The sequence below is a fragment of the Palaemon carinicauda genome, chromosome 21 (genome assembly GCF_036898095.1).
Source record: "Palaemon carinicauda isolate YSFRI2023 chromosome 21, ASM3689809v2, whole genome shotgun sequence".
Lineage (NCBI taxonomy): Eukaryota > Metazoa > Arthropoda > Malacostraca > Decapoda > Palaemonidae > Palaemon > Palaemon carinicauda.
Window position 1 is genome coordinate 21,489,172 of NC_090745.1, and position 18,252 is coordinate 21,507,423.

Here is an 18,252-nt window from a genome sequence, read left to right on the forward strand (position 1 = left end):
CAGTTTAAAAGAAGGGAAAGCAAAGGCTGTATCCCCCAAACTCCTCCTGGTGAAAAACCAGTCGCCTAGCCAACGTAAAGCTCTCTAGGAGAGCGAGAGAGCATTAGCTTAAAAACAACGGCTTCGAAGTAGCTAGGCCTAGTGTAAGCTCTGACGTTTAGGCGAACGAGGAGCAGCAGTTACAAAAAGATCCGGACAAAGATCCTTAAAAAAAATCATCATGATTTAATTAAAGTCCATAGGAGGCTAAGCAGCTTTAGGCTCCTCTCCATCTGACAGAGTCCTCAAGGGAATATCAGTAGGAGGGGGAACAGCAACTTCCTCATCTACAGGAACCTTGTCCAATAAAAGCTGAGTCTCAAGCAAGGGAGAGACCTACCGTGGTGGCAATGCTTTACAAGCAGAGTCCACACTCACTGGTGCATTAGTAGCGGACCAGAACGCAACGTCATGTAACTGCTTGACAGTCTGTGAACTGTCAACAACTGAACTGTCAACCACAACAGGTGCGTGGGGACGCACAGCGTCCACTCGAGACTGCTTTGACTGCCTAGACTGAGCAGTCAAAACAACTCTAGAATGCGGAGGTTGACGCACAGCGTCAAAACAAGTCAACTCCGATTGTTAGTGAACGTCTTGAACGTCAACAGGAGCCTCAGCAAGTGGCCTAACGTCCAAATGCGGCTGAAAAACCACACAAGACCGCATCGAGTGTGGTTCTAAACAACCTGACTGACGTGACTAAGCTACGCCAACGTCAACAGTAAGCACAAAGGAACGTTAGGTTGGCTGAAAGCCAGGATATCGATGAGATAAACGGCTAGACTCAACGGACTAATCGGCAGAATAGTCTTCCATAAGGGAGGCAAGCATATACTGCATGTCTTGCCATACAACCCATTAAGGATCAACGGAAATGGTTGTGGTAAGAGACGAGGGTAACGTCTGTGACCGCAACACTTTGCCTACAAAAAAAGACTCTCGGAGTCTGTGTTACGCTTTTGTTAGGCGGCGAGCAGTTATCCGATGACTGCATAGGGTCAGAGCTGTCCTAATGGTTGTAACCAGGACGCTGGACCTGTCCTGAAAGGACTGACTTTCGCTTAAGGGCTTCGAAACCTTGTGACAGGTTTCTTATGCGAAAAGCCTTCGGATGACGAGGAGAAACAACGTCTCTCTCGTCTTATGGTAGGGGAGATCTTGGTAAGATACACCCGATACCATAGAGGGAAAACGTCTGTTCGTTGGTCAAGGCCTCTCGAACCCATAAGTCGTTTGACATTACTTCTCCCCTGGGCTTGGGAGCATGTAAGAGGTCCCGGACTAGGTGAACGACAGGCACGAACAGACGAACCCTCGGACGCAACACTGTAACACTTTGCGCATATCACTTTATCACTTCGATTTTCTGTTTTGCACTTATTTCACTGAAATTTTTACTGATTTCTACCTGAAACACGCAATTCTACCCTTCATTAAAAGGTAGTAATTGCGAAATCAGTCGTATAATGCAAGCTCATTAATACCAGCAAAAAACAGAAAACATATTTAAAGATAAAAAAAATCAGTGGCTGGGAAAGAGACTAAACACTAGTTCATATAACTACGTTTTCAATCTCTCACCGCACATAGCCTGGGGACGAGAATAAAAAACTAAAACGTTTTATCCTTCCTCCCCGTACAGCGACTAGGGACGAGAGTAACACGAGAACAACGTTACCCGCTTGAACGGAACGTTTTCTCTACTCTCTCTCCCTCCGTCTCTATCTCTCTCTCTCTTTCTCTCTTGATTTCGCACCTAAGAGAAGAGCCCAATTATATTTCGTCAAAAAAACATGTTATTTGACTGAAGGAAAAAACTGAAAGGTTTTTCAAATAAAAAGTTCATTTAAAATAGAATTTAAAACATTTAAGCTAAGAAAGAATGAACAAAACGTCAGAATCGATTTACTCTTACTGCAAAGTGAAACCGTGATACACTCTCTCTCTATCGTAACGATAGAGCGCATGTTGAACGTCCTGAACGTCAACAACTGCGTAGCATAAAAAAACTAAACGTTAGTTCATCTTTGAAAACAGTACGAAGACTATCAAAGAAATTCTTTCATAAAATATTACTATAAAGGGCTCAACGTTGATTAACTTCGGTTTCCAAGTTAGGACCGCCTACTCTCAGGAAAGGTCTACAGTGAACCCTCGTTTATCGCGGTAGATAGGTTCCAGACGCGGGCGCGATAGGTGAAAATCCGCGAAGTAGTGACAGCATATTTACCTATTTATTTAACATGTATATTCGGACTTTTAAAACCTTCCCTTGTACGTAGTACAGTACTGTTAACAAACCACCCTTTACACCCTGTAATGTACAGAACACTTAATGCATGTACTACAGCACCCTAAACTAAAACAGGCACAAATATTAAAGGCGATTTTATATCATGTGTTTCCTAAACACCTAAAAAGCACGATAAAAAATGGCAACCAATGTTTTGTTTACGTTCATCTCTGATCATAATGAAGAAACAAACTCATTTAGTGTACACATATATGTACGTATGGTTAGTTTTTGCATCGATTATATTGATTATACAGTACTGTATGTTGATTTTTTTATTACCAATGTTTTAGTTTACGTATTTTTCTTAGGACTTCCAAATGAAATCTTTTTCTTTATGACGCCGCCTGAAACGACGGCGTGTACGCTCAGTAAACAACCACGCTCAGAACAAACAAGGCATTTAACACGCATGATGATAGTGATAAATAATGATACAGTACATACAGTATTTACAGTACAAAGCATTTACAAAATATGTTACCTTACAAATATAAATTATACAGTACTTGTACGTAGCAAAGCAGGAAAACAATTTGAGAGAGAGAGAGAGAGAGAGAGAGAGAGAGAGAGAGAGAGAGAGAGAGAGAGAGAGAGAGAGAGAGAGAGAGAGAGAGAGAGAGAGAGATTGTTTTACGTACGTAAATGTAAATTTTAAACAAAAAAAATATGATAGGTTACAACATGTAGACTTTTAAAACCTTCCCTTTAACTTAATGCATACAGTACGTACAGTACTAAACTATAAAACAGGTTAAAGTAAAAAATAAAGATTGTTACTGTACTCACCACGAAAGAAGTTCCAGAAAAACTTGAATGACGATGGCGATGAATTTGCTGCACAGTAGAAATGATGATGATGAAGCTGATGATGTGTTCTACTGTGCAGTCAATGATAGTATTTTACGTCTCTTCAGACGGAGGTGTCTTTTCCTGGGACACCTCTTCAACTTCTTCAATTTCTTCCGAAGGCGTACTAGCAGGAGGAACTGGCTCTTTTTTGCGAGGCTGAAAAAACATTGTGATCGGAAGTTGTTGCCGCTGCTTCTTTTTTCGATCCAAGAGCATCCTGTAGGGAGTCGTGATGTCATCGACCTTGTTGCAGAATTGCATCGCGCGAACCATATCCTCGTCCCACTCTTGCAACATTTCTTTCGCCTCCTTCATATGGTTGCAGAACTTGGCGAGCCGTTCTAATGTTAAGCCCGTTTCTTCTACATTTTCTTGGGTCTCTTCCTGGGTACCCTCACTCTCTTCCTCACTTGCCGATTTCGTCAGGTCTTCGAGATCTGCGTCAGTTAGGGGCTGGGAATGGCAGTCCAACAACTCGTCGACGTCTTCAGTCGTCATGTCGCCAAACCCGTCACCCCCAATTATGGCAGCCAACTGCACAGATTTCCGTATTGCAGAGTGTTGGATTTCCGACGGAGTAAATCCCTTGTCGTCGTAAACAATATCGGGCCACAGCTTCTTCCAGCTCGCATTTACAGTTGCAGGTTTCATCTCTTGAAGTGCCTTTTGAATATTCTGCAGGCACGTGGCTATGGTGTACTGCCGCCAGTACGCCTTCAAGTTGAAGTCTTCATCCTCGTCATCTTGGGCAGCATCCACACACGCAACGAGGTCCGCCAAGGTATTCTTCGTGTAGAGGGCCTTGAACGCCCTGATAACCCCCTGGTCCATTGGTTGAATTAATGACGTGGTGTTGGGTGGCAGGAACTCAACCTGAACGCCCTCACGCGACAGGTCAGTTGCGTGTCCACCAGCGTTATCCATAAGGAGAAGGATCTTGAATGGCAAGCCCTTCTCTAAGAGATATTCATGGACTTGCGGGATGAAACACTGGTGGAACCAGTTGGAGGTCAGCATCTTCGTAATCCATGTCTTTTGATTATGCATCCAGTACACGGGAAGGAGATTCTTATTTTTGTTTTTCAAAGCGCGAGGATTTTTCGACTTATAAATAAGCCCCGGCTTTAACAAAAATCCAGCAGCATTGCCACACATCACGAGGGTAACGCGATCCTTGAATGCCTTAAAGCCAGAGGCTTTGGCTTCCTCTTTGAACAGGAAAGTTCGCGACGGCATTCTCTTCCAAAACAAGCCGGTTTCATCCATATTAAACACTTGTTCCGGCTTGTATCCACCTTCAGCGATAATGTTCTTGAAAGTCTGGTTCACGTAAGTTTCAGCAGCGGCAGTGTCAGCGGAAGCAGACTCCCCATGCAGGGAAACGCTTTTCAGGGCGAAGCGTTTCTGAAACTTCGCGAACCATCCTTTGCTGGCGGAAAAACGTTGTTTCTGACGCTGGGAATCAGTGGAGGTCCCTGGTTGAGGATCATCTACATCATCATCTTCTTCAGCATGGTCGCCATCGTCGTCATGAGGTTCCTTTGCCGCAAAATTCTCATACAAGCTCAAAGCCTTTGTTCGGATGGTGTTCGTATCCAACGCTATGTTCTTCTTCCGACAGTCGGCAATCCACACAGCTAAAGCACCTTCCATGCGTACGATCGTTTTATTACGCGTTGTAACGACTCGCTTCGCTGATCTGCTAAAGGTGATTGCAGCAGTCTTTCTAATGTTCGCCTCGTCCTTCCTGATGTAGCGAACGGTGGATTCGTTGATGCCAAAATGGCGGCCGGCGGCCGCGTAACTTCTACCATCTTTTAACATGTCGAGAAGCGTAACCTTCTCAGCTATCGTCATCATTCTTCGGTGGCGTTTAGGCTCACTACCAGCCTTACTAGAAGCAGAACGCTTGGGAGCCATTGTAACAGAAAGTTCAACAAAAAGTTCAACTTAAAACAGTCGCACACAGCACAGATTCAACTTCACAAACTTAAGAACGTCTACTCAGCAATACGCGGAAAGAGAAAGTGAACGATGCAGTCCCGCGAGAACTCTGATGCTGCGGGTTGGAGATGCGGGCCAAACACCAATCACAGGCTAGATAACAAAACTTGAGTTTTGATTCGTCATCTATCAGCGCTTGAACCAATCACAACCCGTCTTATACAGTACTATGGTGCGTTGGTTACTCATAGAAGATGTCCCGCGCACACTGAACGTACGTAGATTAAGTACAATACCGTAATAATAATAAATAATGATAATAATACTGTACAGTAATAATAATAATAATAATGATTAATAATAATAACAATAATAATTTTATTAACAACAACAACAATAATAATAATAATAACAATAATAATAAAAATTTACGTACGTACGCTATTTTACGCCTCTCTCTCTCTCTCTCTCTCTCTCTCTCTCTCTCTCTCTCTCTCTCTCTCTCTCTCTCTCTCTCTCTCTCTCTCTCTCTCGTACGCTTACAGTACTTATTCGAAATGTGATTTTTGCAACAAAGAATATTATTGGATGCAGTACTGTACTACGTACGTATACATACAAAAGATTCATGGAAAAGAAGCACATCCATTACAGTACACACCATTCTAATATGGTATGACTGCATCTGATTTGCGTTTCATGTTCGATTTAATTTTACTACGTACTGAATTATCGTATGATCACATTCTCTTTTCGTGTTTTATTTCTTTCTGTGCTGAATTATATATCATATGTAATGCAATGAACAATCAGTAAGAGCAGATATTACTATAATTACAGTATTAATGGAATTACAGGTAACAAAATATCGTATTTGGTTATCTTCAGATTTCGCGGTATTTTCGAATTTTCCGGAAAATCCGCGATATGTATATATATATGGGTTATGGGAAAACCCCGCGAAGTGGTGAATCCGCGATTGTCGAACCGCGAAGTAGCGAGGGTTCACTGTATATAAACAAAACATTAAAATTATTTTTATATGTTTATAATAAATGGAAAGTTAATCGAAGAGGCCTAATAAAGGCGGAGAGATATAAAATATATAGAGGAAAATCTATAACGTGATATAATTACTAAAAGCCTAAACACACTTCCGCTAAGGGAAGGGTCGGCCATTTAAAAGTGAAAGAAAGTTCATACTCTCTTTGTCACCATAATTAAATCTATCCAAAACGAGTTCAAGATTTAAGATGAAGATAAAACACCTGCATAGCGAAAGCTCAAAACTAGAATAGTGTACTTCACCAATTAGTTGTGAAAACAAATCCAGTTTAGCAACAGCGAATAAGCACGTCTTGTCGGGAGCACGACAGAGAGAAAATTGAGTTCTTTGTTTACATTGAGTAATGGGTATCTGGACGACAGATGGCGCTGTTGGGCACACCCGCAACCTGTGTAGCGATCGCTGGCGAATTTTACCTTAGAGTTTTCTGTCGAGCAACAGAGTTGCAGCTATTATAATCACCGGCTAAGTTAAATATTGAAAAATAGCCCTGTAAGGAAAGGAATTAAGGAAATAAATAAACTATCCACGAAAAGTAGTAAACAATAAAAACTAAATATTATTTTAAGAACAGTAACAACATTAAAACAAATCTTTCATATATAAACTAGAAAAAGAGACTCTTGTCTGCCTGTTCAACATATAAGCATTTGCTGCAAGCGTAAACTTTTGAACTTCTACCAATTCAACTACCCGATTAAGAAGATTATTCCACAACTTGGTCATAGCTGGAATAAAACTTCTAGAATACTGTGTAGTATCAAGCCTCATGATGGAAAAGGCCTGACTTATTAGAATTAACGGCATACCTAGTATTATGAACAGAATGGTACTGTCCAGGAAGATCTAAATGTAAAGGAGGTTGGAATTATGAAAAATCTTATGCAACGTGCATAACAAACTAATTAAACAACGGTGGCAGAGTTTAATATCTAGATTATCATCATCATCATCATCTCTTCCTATACCTATTGATGCAAAGGACCTTGGTTAGATTTTGCCAGTAGTCTCTATCTTGAGCTTTTAAATCAATACTACTCCATTCATCATCCACGACTCCACTCTTCATAGTCCTCAGCAATGTAGGCATGGGTCTTCCAACTTTTAGTGCCTTGTGGAGCCCAATGAAAAGTTTGGTGAACTAATATCTCTTTGGGAGTGTGAAGAGCATGCCCAAACCATCTCCATCTACCCCTCTTTATGATCTCATCACATGTCACTCAATTAATCTCTTTTAGTTTCATTTCTAATCCTGTTCAGTCATTTTACTCCCAATATTCTTCTGAGGGTTTTGTTTTCAAATCTACAAAATCTGTTGCATATTGTTTCATTGTAATACCACAACTCATGTCCACACAGTAACACCGATCTCATTAAACTTATATATATATCCTGATTTTTAGTGTAATTTCAGGCAATTTGATTTCCAAATTTCTCTTAACCTACCCATTGTCTGATTTGCTTTTTCCAATCTTTAATTAAACTCCAATTCTAAAGACCCAGTATTAGAGATCATAATTCCTAAATATTTAAATGATTCCATCTCATTAATCCTTTCTTCTTCCAGTGATTTTTCATCTTCTATTGCATATTCCATTCTCATCATCTCTGTCCTTTATTCTGTTTATCTTAAGTCCAACTTCATGTGATATTTCACGAGGACAGCGTTGGCATACTCTATGTACGCTAATTTCCTGTTACCAATTCAGTCTAATGTGTAGAATACTGTATAGAAATCCACCTATGATGGCATTTGTGGACGATGAAAAAGCCTTTGATAATGTGCGCTGGCCAATTTTGTAGAGTCCTGCGTTATTATGCCGTTTCTCTTAAATATGTAAATTTTATTGTCTATTCATGAACATAGCAAGTGCAAAGTTCAGGTTAATGGAGTCCTGTCAAATGAATTTCCATTGAACACTGGAGTACTCCAAGGGAATGTTGTTTTTCCTCCTCATGGATTTTGTAATGCATAGAACAGTTGGGGATGGCAGAGAAGGATTGTACTGGATTGATAACAGGAAATTAGCTGACAGAGTATGCTGATGACGCTGTCCTTATTAGCAGAACACCACAGGACTTGCAAAGCTGGCTGACCAGAATGCAAGAAATAACACATGAAGTTGGGCTTAAGATGAATAGAAAAAAGACAAGAGATGATGAGACCGGAGTATGCAATAGAAGACTAGAAGAGTTGGAAGACCCAAGCCTACATGGCTGTAGATGATGATGAGTGGAGAAGTATTGATTAAAAAGCTCAAGAAAGAGACGACTGGCAAAATCTAACCGAGACCCTTTACGTCAATAGGCATAGGAGGTGATTGTGATGAAGATACCTTTACCAATCCCTTTACAATGTGTTTCACTTAGGGCCAAGATATCCAAACTATATTTACGTAAAAAATTATATACTGTAGAAACAATTTTTAGTCTTTCACAGCTCATTACTAGCTTAATGCTAACCCTTTGAGCACCATTGGACATATTTCATGTCCAATTTTTCTACTCCCTTCAGCAATACAGTATTGGAAGTAGATAACATCTCACCACCAATCATTTCCTCTTTCTTCTATCATTTACATACATTACAGTAAATGAAAATTTTACCAATTATGTCAAATGATATATCAATGGAAATGAAATTTATGAAGCTATATGATGAAATATGTTTAATAAAAGTACTTTATTTAATAGCTCGTGTTAATACGAGTCAAGCAAAAGAGCCAGGAGTTTGAGTGCCAAATTATTTGGTGAGGGAGGGGTTGAAAGTCAAAATGGTCTTTCATATCCTCATAAAAGAAAAACATCCTTGTAAATTAATCCCAATCTTAGGCAATATCATAAGAAATCAGTGAACACGGCTCTTACAATAATGTTAAGGGGTATGACTCGGCCCAACTAAAAAAAATTTATTTTGGGGTTTCATTAAACTTTCTACCCATTCATTTCTCATTAAATATCTTTTATTTAGAAACATTTGGAAGATAATTTTATTATAAAAAGTTGTGCACTGGAAGTTCTTTTAACATTTTAAATAATTCTATATATCATTCCATCAATGTAAAAAGCTACTTTTAAAGGTGACTATTTTTCATAAGGAAGTTTTTAGTTTTTTTAAATGTGGAAATACAGATTTTAGGCTATAAAATTCTTCATATTTTCATGTTTAATTAAAATTAGTTAATACTAAAAGAAGTGGTAGCAATTTTTCTCCCAAAATTTCATATTTTGAGAAATCAGGTTTCAAAGTATGTATGATTATGGGCTTTTGCAGTATTTTCCTCACCACTGTGGATTATAAGGGCATAACCATTATATATTAGCATTATTTACTAACAAGTGGTGAGCCCTTCCCTCAAATCCAAATATATCGATCCACAAACACATATACAGTACTGGCATATACTGTATGCTACATTTACCAATTCTGCATACATGAGAAAGATTGGCTTACATAATATATTATATGTGTATTTTTTCTGGGAAAATTTTACTCTTCTTGTCTATTTAATTATTGTCTCGGAGACTTTATTCATCTTTCAGCATAAAAATTTCAAATATTTAAATAAGCAGCCAAAGAAATAGGAGAAACTTAAATGCAGCTAATGTTTAATAACATATACCATACGATACATAAGAAAAATGACAATCTATTCCTCAGATAATCGTAGAAAAGGGTGGAATTAAAGTACATGGATACAGTACAGTACTAAAATAACTAGCTTTTTCTGGAAGTTTTGAAGAAAAAGTAAATAAATAAATACCCAGGTAAAAAATAGGGATGAGTACGGGACCGGATGCGCTTGTGTAAATATATAATGACATTTTAGCAATAAAACAAAGTGTTCTCATTAATAAAACCTATTTGAAACACAAAATATAGATCTTCTCCTGGACAAAAATGCAGTAATCTGAATTCTCAAAATTCCAAGCCATAGGTCATGAGTCATATTCCTTAACTCTCTGAGAATCCAATGACACACTTTGGCATCATATGTTTATGTAACCAAGTGCTATAAAGATAATCTATTAAGCTTCCTAATGCAATTTTCAGTTTCTTATTAGCTTTATTCCTTTGCTAGTTACGCTACGAATTGTCAACATAAGTAGATTGACGTGTAATGATATCACTCCCGACCCTATAGCCATGAGCCTGACAGAGATTTTGTCATGGTTGGAATAACCTTAGGGTTAATGAATAAGAAAAAGGAGACGATGGTTATGAGAAAATACTGAATATCTATCAGAAATATATAAAAAAATAAGAAAAGTACAGTACCATCGATGTAGAGGCAAGCAGGCTCAAAGCGTAACTTCTTGTGTGAAGACTCGTCCAGCCCTTCTCTTACAAGATGCAGTAACGCAGAGGATGATACACCTCCAGAGGTAGCAATTAAGATTTGATCTCCAAGTCTAATTTGCTTAGATTTTCCAATAGTAGATCGAAATTTGTGCACAAAGTATGATAAGAAGCATTCCCTGATGGAGAAAAATAAGTGTTATTTTAATTTTTCGTACAAACTTGATGATGATAATGCTTTAGATAATTCTTTCTTTGAGGCCTTAAAGAATAATTAGTAAATAGTTTAATAATATTCTGTAGAGTCTATAGGTTGTCACTATCTTCATGATCAACTATTTCAATAGAATTATTAAGTTGTATTTTTAGACTGCCATAAAAGTTTGCCAAAGGGTCTGTTCATAACTTTAATGAAACTAGACGAGGAAAAAAACCAAGGTATGGGAACATATAAATAGAGCTGTAGATATCGAACCAAAAATAGGGGATTCTAAACCTAAGTAATATAATCTTTGCCTTTAGAAAAGACTATGAATACAATAACATCAAGAAATCAAAAATTGACAGCAATTACTCAATTATACTCGACGAACTGCGTGTCAGCCTGATTAGGAAGGTCATTTCACAAGTTGGTCACAGCCATAATAAATCTTCAAGAATACTGTATGACATTGCACCTCTCACATGAAAAGGCAAGATTTAACTGAATATCTAAAACTATGTGATGGATGATACACTAGAATCCCTTGAATGCAAAGGATTATCAGAATTGTGAAAATTTTTATATGTCTATATGATTATGCCAGAAATTAATAATCCTAACCAGGGATAAGGAATTTAATATACATCACATTTTCTTTTCTCTAAAAATTGAAGATGAAAGCCAGCTACTTTAGAACAGCAGGACAATATTTCAACCTTAGGTTTCCTTTCTCAATACCCCCAATTTTTGTGCAACAGAGGTGACTGACTGAATGTATTCCACCAATGTAATTTTATAATCAAAGTTAATGAGGCACTGTCCATAAAAAATTCAAGTTGGGGGATCCAATACCCTAGACTAACCTAACACTCATTTTCCCCTATATAATAAAGAGTTGTGTCTGGCTATTTCATCAATCATTATATCCTCCAAGTCCTCTGTTAGATTTCGCCAATAGTCTCTATCTTGAGCTTTTAAATCAATGCTTCTCCACTCATTGTCTCCCACTTCACGCTTCATATTCCTCAGCCATGTAAGCCTGGGTCTTCCAACTCTTCCAGTGCCTTGTGGAGCCTAGTTAAACATTTGGTGATTTAATCTCTCTTGGGGAGTGGGAACACCATGCTCAAAACATCTCTATCTACCATGGGTCTTATTCATAGGATTGTTCTCTATCTTTAATTGTATATGCATACAGTATATATAATACATACATACATTCATACATTATATCTATCTATCTATCTATCTATCTATATCTATATATATATATATAATATATATATATATATATATATATATATATATATATATATATATATATATATATATATATATATATATACAGACAGTCCCCAACTTACGAACACAATAGGGACCGAGAGTCTGTTCGTAAGTCGTATTGTTCGTAAGTCGTTAGTGTTAAATTTTGGTCTGGAGTAAGCGTAACCTAACTCAGATGTCTACGATTTTCAGCAGTAGAAGTCAACAAATAGCCCCATTTCATATAAAATAGGTTATTACAAATATTTTACTTTATCATATTACAGTAGTCTGTATAATACTGTAAAGTTCAGGACAGTATGTTGTTTTATTATCCTGTACTGCACACTACATAATGGAAACTTGCACAAACAATCGGCCATACATATGCACTGCATTTCTGAATCAGCTGACTTTAAGTAAAATCGTAGCAAATATAGTGTACTGTACATTTAGTACAGTACTGTACATTAATTCCTTTTTAAATAAATGTACTGAAAGATATTTTATTGTTCCATTACCCAATTTTTTTGCTAGAAACTTACGTAAACAAGCGGCCATTTGCATTATGTACTGTACTGTAACGTTTACCTTTTCACGGTTATCAAATCAGCTAACTTGTACCGTACTGTATTTACTGTATGTAACAGTACTGTGCATTTAACTGCTTCATGGTTGTTTTGGTATTGTTAAATAAAATGCAGGTTAGTTTACTGAATTGTTTTATTTCAATTTTGACCGACGGAATCATTCTTTGTAGAGTATACGTCACGTATCTTGTGACGTCATGTATTTGGCGGAAGCGCGCTGACAAACCGAATGATTTCCTTTCATTATGTTGCCGAGTAATCTTATTACAGCATTCCCATAATCGAAACACCGAGTAACGATATCAAGTGTTTTAGTGGTCTGTATCATTAGTTATGAGATTAGTACAATTTACCGTAAAGTTATGAAAAAAAAAGTCTGATGACGTTATATTTCTTCTGGCGGAAGGTGAGAGGCAAATCAAGTGATTTTCTTCCGATCCGTTACTATTCCCATAATTGAAACATCGAATAAGGATATAAAGAATTTTTTAATAATTTTCAAAGAAATATGAAGATTTAACTGCATTAAAAATCAAAATACGGGGGGGGGGGAGAGAGAGAGAGAGAGAGAGAGAGAGAGAGAGAGAGAGAGAGAGAGAGAGAGTGCGTATTCCGTGTATAACTAATAATAAGGTCTATCAACGAACTGTATGGAAAATGTGATACCCTATAATACATTGGCGCTGTTGTAATATTCACTATGAAGAGATTTCGAACTATATGTGCGCATAATCGTAATACTGCAGCGTGACCTTGAGATCAGCTGATCTCCCAACCAAAAGTAAATCAAAAGTAATTGTTGATTATTGAAATGCTCAAGAAATAAAAAAAAAAAATATGAACGTGCTTTAATAAACCACAATTAAACACAATAATGTCTAATGAAATATGAAGGCTTAATATTGAACGTAAATTGAATACTGTATGAAGCTTTAGAATTAACTACCCGTATGCGATTGACAGAGCGAGCACACACACACACACACACACACAGAAAGAGCTACAACGATTTCGCATGATACCTAATAATAAGAACTGTAGGGAAACTGATTTTCTGTAACATATTGGCGCTGATGTAATATTCATCTTGAAGATATTTCTAATATGTTAAGAAATAAAAAAAAATGCCAAAAGTCTGATGACGTTATATTTCTTCTGGCGGAAGGCGAGAGGCAAATCAAGTGGTTTTCTTCCGATCCGTTACTATTCCCTTAATTGAAACATCGAATAAGGATATAAAGAATTTTTTAATAATTTTCAAAGAAATGTGAAGACTTAACTGCATTAAAAATCAAAATACGGAGAGAGAGAGAGAGAGAGAGAGAGAGAGAGAGAGAGAGAGAGAGAGAGAGAGAGAGAGAGAGAGAGAGAGAGAGAGATTTAACTTGAGATGAAATCTACGGATGTTTACGAACATGTTTGGACTTCCTTCAATTAGTGTTCGTATCATGTCACTAAATTACCTTTATAGGGTAGTGTCTAACGCTTGGACTATGCCGTAAATCCCATAATCCGCCCACCCATATCTTAAGGCATTGAAGAATGAATTTTAAGCTTATAAGATTAGGTCTCCAACTGTGTCATGAAAGTAATTTCAAACAAAACTTTTTTTTTGGAAAATGGTAATTCATCTCTCGTACTGTATATAAAGCAGTGTTTCTGATAACTACAGAAAATCGTTCGACAGCACTTAAAATGGCAACTTGTACTGAGCGTTTTCTCTCCTGTTCAGCCAGGGAAATCGTGGATGATGTTCACAGGTATTTTACAAAAGGAAAGAAAATTATTTCCATAAATTACATTTACTGTACATACAGAGCTTATTTTCCTTTTATATTAAAATACATACTGTATTTGGCAACCCTTTCTTATCATGTCATGAAAATATAAATTTTTTGTTGTAGATACGAAGCATAGAGAAAAGAGCTCCTCTCACCCGCCACTTTTGTTTGGTTTGACTATAGCACACATACCTACAGTATATGCCAACCATAGTGTTCACAGGTTAAAGGTTAAAGGTGTCTGGTTTCAGTTCCAGTTCCATCAGAATAGACGCTCACCAGAACGTCAACCGGGCAAGTCCAACCCCCCACTGTGGTGCCCTACCACAGCAGTAGGTTTTTTTTTTTTTTTTTTTTGTCATTTTGTTTTTGTATTAGCATGCAACCCCCCTTGCTTTGTCTAATTCTTTCACTCTCTCAGCCGCACTAGTGGAGTAATCTTTACCTGCAATGCTTTTAATAAGTAACTTTTCCCTTCCAACCTCCACATCTTTGATCATTTTATCATTTGGTACAATCTTCTGGCTTCTTCATTGATGGGTTATGTTCCCTCCCATTTCGGTCTTTGAAAATTTGATTATCAGCTGTAATATTCAGTCATAGCCCACGACTACTCATACCACTAAAGTACAGCTAAGAATTTTCTGTTATGATGCTAATATTGCAGTACTAGCTGCTCTACATATCCCTAACATTGAATAAATGAATTGCTTCAAAGGAAATGTTATAATTCTTTCATTCTACCATGTTTTGAGTATTGTTTTCCTATCTAGCCTTGAGCTGCTGACTCTTATGTTAATTTGTTGGACAACAAAACTTGCAGTCTATTAAATCCCTGAACCCTGATCTCGATACAGTATTAATCTCTGGCACCGTCATTCAGTTAAATTAATTCTTTGTGCCTGTTGCATACAATTTTTCTTAATTCTGACAATCCTTTCCATTTAGATCTTCCCAGTCTGTACCATCCCTATGTAGTAGTAGGTGTGCAGTTCATTCTAAAATTATGGCCCTCTCCATCATGAAGGCTCATTACTAGCCTACACTGTATTCTTGAAATTTTATTAAAGCTATGACCAGATTGTGGAAAGATTGCTCTAATTTGGTGGTTGAATCGGCAGAACTTCAGAAGTGCAAACTTGTTGCTAGTGCTTTTCCGTTGAACAGGTTGACATAAGTCTTGTTTCATAGTTTGTAGATGAAGATGGTTTGGGCATGCTATTCACACTCCCAAGAGAGATCAGTTCACCAAACGTTTAGCTGGGATCTACAAGCCACTTGAAGAGTTGGAAGACCAGGCCTACATGGCTGAGGACTATGAAACACGAAATAGGAAATAATGAATGGAGGAGTATTGATTTAAAAGCTCAAGATGGAGAAGACTGGCAAAATCTAACCGGGGGCCTTTGCATCAATAGGTGTGGGAGGAGATAATGATGATATGAAAGATTTAATTAAATGTTGTTACTGTTCGTGAAATATTTTATTTTGATTGTTTCTTACTTCTCTAGTTTATTTATTTCCTTGTTTCCTTTCCTCACTCGGGCTATTTTTGCTGTTGGAGCCCTTGGGCTTATATCATCTTGCTTTTCCAGCTAGGGTTATAGCTTAGCTTGTAATAATAACAATAATAATAATAATAAACAAAACTTCATTGTACCAATTAACCATTAATAAAGTATATTGCCAACTCACCTGCAATAGGCATCCTTCATCCTCAACACAACAACAGCTTTTTCTGTGTTACATTTCCTGCACGTCACATTACCACTGGGGAATAAACTTTCTAATAATCAACTCTGTATGAGAATGAAATATAGTCTATAGTTTAAGTGGAAACACCCATACAGTATTCAGTATTGCAAAAGATAAATCAAGTCATAACTATGATCCACAAAAAATTGTTACCTTAGATACAAAGCTAAACTTCACTCAACAAGCAAAATACTTCGAAGGAACTTTAACCCAATTTTGTAGTATTGTAGCATATTTGAAATTTTTGAAATTATGTGGGATATGTTTAATCATAAATACAGTATACAAATATGACCACACCTCAAGTTCACACTTTGAAATTATTAATACAGTAATTATGTAAAAGCAAATGAACATTATTGTAGGTAAAGACAGAATTCCAAATTTCAAAATTAAATTGTACTGACTGCCATCAACTAATATCAAGTACCAGGGTACTCTCCTTTCCATGTGGCAGTAAAAGGGAAAAAATGTTGATGCACATTACAGTAAATTAAAATTAATCAACCATTCTACTGATTTGTCTTTTAATGTGAAATTCAAAAGCACAAATTAAATCTACAGAACTTATAACGTAAGTGAATTATGAACAGAGGAAACAAATAAAATCCTAATAGTTAATATAGTAAATATGACAAATTCGAAGATAATTTGTATTTTTCCTAACCATACAAACCTTAGCTATTTACAAAGGGTATTACTTTTAGCATAGCTGAAATGGCGAGCCATTAGAATTTAACGAGGGTGTATTACCCCCGCGCTAGTTAGCGGGGGGGTAGGGGAGTGGTAGCTAGCTACCCCTCCTCCCCCTCACACACAGGTGAATACTCACTTTCACTTAGAGGTAGGACTTGTCTTGGGGGACAGGGCTGGCGGGCAAATATGTGTAAATAGCTAAGGTTTGTATGGTTAGGAAAAATACAAATTATCTTCGAATTTGTCATTTGTTCCGTAACCGAAATACAAACCACGCTATTTACAAAGGGTGACTTATCCCCTAGGAAGGGTGGAAAGTCCCCAGCCATACTGGCTTTGGCTTTACCCGGGGACTCAGAATCCGAGTGAGTCGCACTCGAGAAAAGGAGTCCCTGCACCTCACAAGTTCCTTGCTCCGCAAGGAACCATGTGGCCTACGTAAGCCTGTGTGTGAAGGAAGAAGTGTGACCCGTCCTAGGCAGTTGACCTGGAGTTCCAGAAGGAACTCTGGGTTAGGACGTTCCCAATACCACCTCGTCAGGGTATGGGGGACGCGACAGTATTGACTCAATACTCGGAACACAAGGAAGCATGGTTTACCTGCAGAGGTTCGAGGTCAGCTATGCAGAGACCAGGATGCTGCTTCCCCGTAGAGGGGATGATGAAGAAAGAAGTAAGGGCCAGACATACTTCTTTCGTTCATGCAGACTAAAACCTGATAACAATGCCCTCAACCTTCTGCTACCTGTCCAAAAAGGAGCCTGAGGTTAGACCAGCTGTTGTGTAGCCACCACAGAGCGATAGAAAGCGTATCGAGACTCCTGTGGGTCACGCCCTGCAGGAAGCGGGCTGAGAAGGTCATTAGACGCTTCCAGACTCCAGCTTGTAGCACCTGTGTCACAGAGTAGTATTACTCGAAGGCGAGGGACGTTGCGATGTATCCAACATCGTGCTGTAGGGCGACGTGACGGGGGAGGGTCTGAAGACAGGTCGAGATGAATGTCCTTGAGTCCGGGCTGAAGAGGTATACTGGTGACTCTCCCCCCATGTCCTCCTTGTGCTCCCAAATCGGGTGCAACTGAGGACAAACTGCAGCTGTTCCCAGCGCTAACCTCTCGATTCCTTTACTGGCAAGAAAGAGAAGGTCTTGGGACATCAGACACAGAATGGAGACTCGAAATCTTGAATGAATCGGACCGAAGGGCCGGGACCCTCAGATTCTGAGTCTAGCCAACAACTCAGGAGCGAGCCTGAATGTTGCCTTCCCCTCTTCCTTAGAAAGGGGGGAGTAGTAAGAGACCAAGAAGATTGCTTACACACTGGCCGTGGCCAGAGTGAGCAGAAGACCCAAGGCGGAATACAATCCGAGGCCTGTCGTAAAAGGGTCTTGAGAAGATCTCTTAAAGGACTAAAAGTCCGAGCCATGCTCCAAGTTGGAGGTCTTCCTCCGACTAGGGCAGGGACGATC

General features: G+C 38.3%; 1 protein-coding gene across 2 annotated transcripts in view; it reads right to left on the reverse strand.

Moving 5' to 3' along the window:
• The window catches only part of Ctu2 (Cytosolic thiouridylase subunit 2), a 373,449-nt gene that overhangs the window by 109,500 nt on the left and 245,697 nt on the right, over positions 1–18,252 (reverse strand). For both annotated transcript variants that reach the window (XM_068344867.1, XM_068344866.1), the window contains 2 exons: positions 16,029–16,103; positions 10,477–10,676 (listed from right to left, as the gene is read on the reverse strand). In XM_068344867.1, coding sequence (XP_068200968.1) covers positions 10,477–10,676; positions 16,029–16,103 — 275 coding nt within the window. The remainder of the gene's footprint in view (positions 1–10,476; positions 10,677–16,028; positions 16,104–18,252) is intronic.